This window comes from Mobula birostris, chromosome 1 (genome assembly GCF_030028105.1).
Source record: "Mobula birostris isolate sMobBir1 chromosome 1, sMobBir1.hap1, whole genome shotgun sequence".
NCBI classification, from domain to species: domain Eukaryota; kingdom Metazoa; phylum Chordata; class Chondrichthyes; order Myliobatiformes; family Myliobatidae; genus Mobula; species Mobula birostris.
In genome coordinates this window covers 80,456,278-80,464,003 of record NC_092370.1, presented here as the reverse complement: position 1 = coordinate 80,464,003, position 7,726 = coordinate 80,456,278, and the positions used below count along the sequence as shown (strand labels likewise).

General features: G+C 44.0%; 1 protein-coding gene across 1 annotated transcript in view; it reads right to left on the bottom strand.

The window, feature by feature from the left end:
- Positions 1–1,041: 1,041 nt before the first annotated feature.
- laptm4b (lysosomal protein transmembrane 4 beta) overlaps positions 1,042–7,726 on the bottom strand; it is a 48,938-nt gene continuing 42,253 nt past the window's right edge. The window contains exons 6-7 of the mRNA XM_072264409.1: positions 7,533–7,625; positions 1,042–1,260 (exon numbers count right to left, since the gene is read on the bottom strand). Of these exons, the coding sequence (XP_072120510.1) occupies positions 1,186–1,260; positions 7,533–7,625 (168 nt within the window). The 3' untranslated portion in view covers positions 1,042–1,185. The remainder of the gene's footprint in view (positions 1,261–7,532; positions 7,626–7,726) is intronic.

Sequence of the window (7,726 nt, the reverse complement as noted above, 5' to 3'; positions counted from 1 at the left end):
CTCCTCATGTTCCCATCAACTCTCCCAGAAACTCCCTGCTCATCTATGCAGCTCATGTGGAGATCATAGAGAATGCAGAGGAGACTTACAAGGATGTTGCCTGGATCGGAGAGCATGCCTTATGAGAATAGGTTGAGTGAACTTGGCCTTTTCTCCTTGGAGCGACGGACGATGAGAGGTGACTTCACAGAGGTGTATAACATGATGGGAGGCATTGATTGTGTGGATAGCCAGAGGCTTTTTCCCAGGGCTGAAATGGCTAACATGAGGGGGCGCAGTTTTAACATATCGAGGGGATGTCAGGGGTAAGTTTTTCACACAGAGAGTGGTTGGTGAATGGAATGCACTGCCAGCAATGGTGGTGGAAGTGGATACAATAGGGTCTTTTAAGAGTCGCTTAGATAGATACATGGAGCTTAAAAAATAGAGGGCTATGTGCTAGAGAAATTCTAGGCAGTTTCTAGAGTAGGTTACATGGTCGGCACAACATTGTGGGCCAACGGGCCTGTGATGTGCTGTAGATTTCTATGTTCTATGTAATATGTTCATCTACCTACACTCGGGGTACTTACTTAGAGATACAGCACAGGTCACAGGCCCTTCTGGGGTTAAATAAACAGTTGAGGGAAAAATGTGGGGGGAAGGACAGAGGGAATGGGTTACGTTGAAGAAGCCTTTCAAAGACCCAGTGGGTTGAATCGGCTCTCTGTATTGCACTAGTTTATGATTCCATGAAATTTTATCTTGGGCATCTCACTCACACACACACACACTGTTAACAAGAAGAATAAAGTTCAAAACAATCATAAGAAATCAAAGTTACTAAAATTTTACACACTTTTCCAATTCACATTGTACTTTTGCTGTAAGATACCATATTAAGTAGAACATTTCCTCTCCCAAATGACTTTCATAAATCTATGGGAATAATAAAACTGATCAATTTTCAGAGGAGGCATTTCATTTAAACATCGCTGGATGCAATAAATTATGGATAAATGATATCTACATTTGAAACCAACAACTGGAGGAAAAACAAGACTCATAATTATGGAATGCTTCATTCCCAAAATAATCAAAACACGCTGCACAATAGAATGAAGATAGCTTTTAAATAGTGTTTAGTTAGACAGTGTGCATACGAGTGTTCTTTTCATGTTTTGTAAGTTTGTTTCTCTTGCGACTTTAAGCAGAGATGTAAGGTGGGGGTGGATCTTTCTCGGTGATTATGCTAGCCTCATCATACGGCGGCAGGAGAACCTAATGGCAAGAAAGAGACTATGTTACAGAGAGAAGGAAAAGTATGTCCCCACCTCCACTGCTCCACCACTGAAACGTTCTCAACAATCGCTCTATTTCTGTTGCATTTTTCACAGCCTCCCCACACCTGAAGCTCTTTAAGTTCATTCATAGAAAGTCAACAACATTGGCCCTGTTGTCCCTAGGCTAAGGAGGCAGTGAAGAGCTGCAGTATTGTGCAAGACACACAAAACGTTAGAGGAATTCAGTAAGTCAGGCAGTTTCTGTGGAGTGCAAAAACAACTGATGTTTCTGGCTGGGATCAAGACTGATGATTTGTCTCAACCCAAAATGTTGACTGTTTATTCTCCTCCACAGATGCTGCCTGACTTGCTGAGTTCCTCCAGCATTTTGTGTGTGTTGCTCAAGATTTCCGGTATCTATAGAATCTCTTGTCTTTACTTGTTTTTTTTAACCTAGAGATACAGCATAGTAACAAGACTTTTCAGCCCAACGTACCCACATGTCCCAATTACATCCATGTGACCAATTAATCTATCAACCCATATGTCTCTGGAATGTGGGAGGAAACCAGAGGAAAGTCGTGTGGTTGTGGGGAAAACATACAAACTCCTTCGCGGCAGGAATTGAACCCGGGTCGCTGCCACTATAATAGTGTTCTGCTAATTGTTACCCTGGCTACCCTGTTGCCCTTGTGGTGTGGCAACAGTATTGTGTTGGGGCTGGAGTCACATTTAAGCCAGGCCAGGTCAGGGCAGCAGGGTTCCTCTCCAGAAAAACACTAGCTTTACAAAACAGTCTGAACTTCTCACAATCACCGTTGCTGGCCCCAGGTTTCTATCCCAGTGTAGTTCATTACTTGCATTTCACCTTCCCAGATGGGATTTCAACTCCTGCCTCTGGATCAGCTCCCATTGTGATGTATCGCTGAGCAACCTTGGATGGTCTATTCCTGCACCTGATTCCTGTGATCTTATCAATGGTCCATAGAGTCGTACGGTATCTCCCTCTTTAAAAGTGACCTAGATCTCTGGCTCTGATTTCACCTGCACAGTTGTAGCAGGGCTTTCCAGGGACTGGGGAGGGGTGGAGTCCTTCATAATTTGTATTATGTGCCTAAGTAAAAAACTGAACTGTTGTAATCTGCAAGACTGGAAACTAATATCTAATATCAGAGTACAGACTAAGCCCTAATATCTTTTTTACAGCCTTGGTTCCTTTATGAGGTTAAATCTCCATGGTGGTTAAATCTGCTGTAATTCATTGTCACTGAGAAAGTGAATTGAATGGGAACCTGCAGCCTCACCCACTCCAGCCAAAGTTTCAACGCGTCGCATGGGCAAGGGTAAAGCACCCTGTCTGACATTTCCACCGGGCATCAGTGCACCTCTTCATAGAAGCATAGAACGTGGACCAGAGCAGCACAGGAACAGACCCTTTGACCTATGGCGCTGTGTCACACTGATTAAGTTAGAAATTAAGTGCCCAGCTAAACTAATTTTCCCTTCCTCCACCATTGTTGCTGCCCTCACCCACATCTCCTTCATTTCCTGGACATTGGCATTTACCCATCTTTCCACCACCTTAGCAGGGATAGAGTTCCTCTTGCCTCACCTACCACTTCATGAGCTTCCATATTCAACGCATCATTCTCCGCAGCTTCCACCATCTTCAATGCCATTCTACTACCAAACACATCTTTACCTCCCTCCCACTCCGCTTTCCACAGGGATCGCTCCCTATGTGATTCCCTTGTCCATTTGTCCCGCTCCACTAATCTCTCTCATGACACTTATCCCTGCAAATGACTGAGGTGCCATACATGCCCATTTACAGTACCTCTTCCCTCGCCGCCATTCAAGGCCCCAAACAGTCCTTCCAGGTGAGGCAATACTTCACCAAAAGCAGAATTTCCCGGTGGCCATCCATTTTAATTCCTATCCTCATTCTTGTACTGACACGTCAATCCATGGCCTCCTCTTCTGCCACGATGAGGTAGGCCACTCTCAGCTTGGAGAAGCAATATCTCATATTCCGTCGAGGTAGCCTCCAACTTGATGGCACGAAAATCGATTTCTCCTTCTGGTAATTTTTTTGTCCCTCCCCCTTCCCTCTTCTATTCCCCACTCTGGCCTCTTACCTCTTCTTCCCATCTGTTTATCATCTCCTCCTGGTGCTCCTCCTTCTTCCCTTTCTCCCATGGTCAACTCTCTTCTCCTGTCAGATTCCTTCTCCTCCAGTCCTTTACCTTTCCCATACAGCTGGCTTCACCTATCACCTCCTCTCCAGTCATCCTTCCCTTTATCCCAGCTTCTTATTCTGGCATCATCCCCCTTCCTTTCCAGTTCAGAAGAAGGGTCTTAGCCCAAAACGTTGACTGTTTTATTCATTTCTGTAGATGCTGCCTGACCTGCTGAGTTCCTCCAGCATTTTTTGTGTATTAAACTCAACCCTTCTGCCCACGCGATAATCATACCCCCCCCACCCCCAATACCTGCATGTTCAGCTGCATATCTAAGGGCCTCTTAAATGTCTCTATTGAATCTGTCTCCATCACCACCCCCGGCGGCACATTCCAAACACTTACATCTGTGCCAAAAACTTGTCCCGCACATCTCCTTTACACTTACCCTTTCTCATCTTAAATGTGTGCCCTCTGGTATTAGATATTTCAATCCAGGGGAAAAGATACTGTCTGTCTACTCCATCTCTGTCTCTCACAATCTGTCCCGCAGCCTCCACTGCTCTAGAAAAAAATAATCCAAGTTTGTCCAACCTCTCCTTTTAGAAAATACTCTGTGTATCCTGGTAAACATCTTCTGCACCCTCTCCAAAGCATCCACATGTCATTCCTACAATGGGATGACTGGAACTAATTGCAATACTCTGAATATGGTCTAACCAGAATATTATAAAGCTGCAAAAGAACCTTCTGACTCTTGTACTCAGTGCTTTGAGTAATAAAGGCAAGCATGCTGTAGACCTTCTTTACTAACCTATCAACCTGTGCAGCCATCTGCTGGGAGCTTTGCACTTAGACCCCAAGATCCCTCTGTACACCAACAGTTAAGGGTCTGGTAAGCATTTTGCCACTAACAGTGTACAGTACTGTCCCTTTACATTTGATCTCCTGTCTGCCATTCCTCCACCCATACCTTCAACTGATCTACACCCAGTGGCTACTTTTCTGGGTACCTCCTGTAGCTAATGAAGTGGCCACCGAGTGTACGTTCATGGACATCTGCTGCTGAAGCACATCCACTTCAAGGTTCATCATTTTGTGCATTCAGTGATGCTCTTCTGCACATCACTCCTGTAATGCATGACTGTTTGAGTTACTGTCACCTTCCTGTCAGCTTGAACCAGTCTGGCCATTCTCCTCTGATCTCTCTCATTAACAGGGTGTTTTTCACCCACAGAATTGCCAGTTACTGGGTGCTTTTTTTAAAACTGTTTTTACACCATTCTCTGTAAAATCTAGACATGTTGTGTCTAAATTCATGGCAGATGCAATTTAATGTGGATAAATGTGAGGTTATCCACTTTGGTGGCAAAAACAGGAAAACAGATTATTATCTGAATGGTGGCCAATTAGGAAAAGGGGAGGTGCAACGAGACCTGGGTGTCATTGTACACCAGTCATTGAAAGTGGGCATGCAGGTACAGCAGGCGGTGAAAAAGGCGAATGGTATGCTGGCATTTATAGCAAGAGGATTTGAGTACAGGAGCAGGGAGGTACTACTGCAGTTGTACAAGGCCTTGGTGAGACCACACCTGGAGTATTGTGTACAGTTTTGGTCCCCTAATCTGAGGAAAGACATTCTTGTCATAGAGGGAGTACAAAGAAGGTTCACCAGATTGATTCCTGGGATGGCAGGACTTTCATATGAGGAAAGATTGGATCGACTAGGCTTATACTCGTTGGAATTTAGAAGATTGAGGAGGGATCTTATTGAAACGTATAATATCCTAAAGGAATTGGACAGGCTAGATGCAGGAAGATTGTTCCCGATGTTGGGGAAGTCCAGAACAAGGGGTCACAGTTTGAGGATAAAGGGGAAGTCTTTTAGGACCGAGATTAGGAAAAACTTCTTCACACCGAGAGTGGTGAATCTGTGGAATTCTCTGCCACAGGAAACAGTTGAGGCCAGTTCATTGGCTATATTTAAGAGGGAGTTAGATATGGCCCTTGTGGCTGAAGGGATCAGTGGGTATGGAGGGAAGGCTGGTACAGGGTTCTGAGTTGGATGATCAGCCATGATCATACTGAATGGTGGTGCAGGCTCGAAGGGCCGAATGGCCTACTCCTGCACCTATTTTCTATGTTTCTATGTTTCTATGTGTGACATTCCCAGGGGATCAGCTGTTTCTGAGATATTCCGACCACCCCATCTGGTTCCAATATCTTTCCATAGTTAAAGTCACTTTGATCACATTTCTTCCCCATTCTGATGTTTGGCCTGAGTAATAACTGAGCCTCTTTACCATGTCTGCATGGTTTTACGTTGCTGCAACATGATTGGCTGATTATATATTTGCATTAACAATTAGGTGTACAGGTGTACCTAATAAAGTATAGAGACTGAGTGTACATCCCACTGTAACATTTGGCAATACTCTATGCCATCCACAGCACCATCAGACATAGTATTGTCTGCAAACATTTCAACCCACTCATCTATATTTTCAACCGGGTCATTTATATTTATCACTAACAGCAGCAGTTCCAGTATAGATCCATGTGGAATACCACTAGTCACTGACCTCCAGTTAGAATAAGTCCCATCAACCATACCATCTATGGACAAGCCACTTCAGAACTCAAATGGCTCCTTCACCATGGAGTCCATGCACCTTAATCCTTTGGATGAGCCTTCCATGAGGCACCTTGAAAAAAAGCCTTTCTGTCATTTGTGATAAAGCAAAAACCTGAAACTTCCACTCTCGAGGAATCCTGTACTTGTACTCCTGCGTTCTTCTGTTCTATATCATTTTCCTTGGCCCTACTGTTCACTGTGAAAGTCTTACCCTCATTTGTCTATTTGAATTAAACTCCATTTGCCATACCTGGACCCACTTACCCAGCTGATCAAGACCCTCCTGTAAATCTTTATAACCATTTTCACTATTATCACCACCACCTATTTTAGTGCCATCTGCATACTTATTAACCATGTCTTGAACATTTTCATTCAAACATTTGATAAACAGTTGATGACAAATAACAATGGGCCCAACACAGAGCCCTTGGAACATCACAGGTCACAGGCATTACCCTCTGCTGTCCTCCATTAAGCCAATAGTGTATCCAGTTGCCATCTCTCCCGGGATCTCATGCATTCTACCTCTTTATTGCAGCCTACCCTGTTGAACTTTAAGTGACAATGTCTACCCCCCCACCCTCATTGACCTTCCTAGTGACTTCTTCAAAGAACTCCATCCAATTACGAGACATGACCTCCCATGCATTGAGCATTGTTGACTCTCCCTAATCATCTGTCTTTTCAAGTTCTTGTATATCTTATCCCTCAGAATTCGTCCAGCAACTTACCTTCCACACATGTTAGGCTTACTGGTCGATAGTTCCCAGGATTTTCTTTGCAGTCTTTCTTAAATAAAGACAGAACATTAGCCAGCCTCCAGTCTTCTAGCTCTTCACCCATCTTGAACAATGTATCTCAGACAGGGCTCCTGCTAATTTTTCGCTAGCTTCCCACAGTGTTATTGGAAAATTGTGATTTTATAACCAATTTTTGCCTCCACCTTTTTTGGTGCTCGCTTTAGGTGCATTGAACCAATATTCGCAACTCAGTACAGGGCGCAGTATTTTCTGTTTGGACTTTTATCCAACGTGTCTCCTAAATGGTTGAAGTAGGAACACATGTCATGGAGTTATGAGTCTGTAATGGAGCATTAAACTCCATTTGTCATTCTCTGGCCACTTACCCAGTTGATCAATATCCCTCTGTCAAACCTGATAACCATCTTTACTGTCACTATTCTAGCTTCATGCAAGAGGGTGTGTCATACAGAGCCAGAGTTGCGGTCTGCTCCTTTTCCACCTCAGTGAATTAAGGATTGTGATCTGGCAAAGCACCTCCCAAAGGAGGAACACACACAAAATGCTGGAGGAACACAGCAGGCCAGGCAGCATCTAGGAAAAGAGTACAGTTGATGTTTCAGGCTGAAACCCTTTGGCAGGACTAAAGGAGGAAGATGGATGGAAGAAGATGCAAATTTTAAAGAAGTTAAGGCATACTCTCGTTGCTTACCGCAGTGTCATTGGCCACATAGACTAGGACATCAGCTGAGTGTCTGCTGTTGATATATCTGTAGCAGTTCCAGACACAAGCAATCAGATATGCCTGGAAAATAAAGAAAGATAATGTTTCTCTTTGCTCTTTGAGCTCAACTGCCTCCTCCAATTGGACAGAAGGTACAAAAGCTTGAAAGCACATACCTGTAC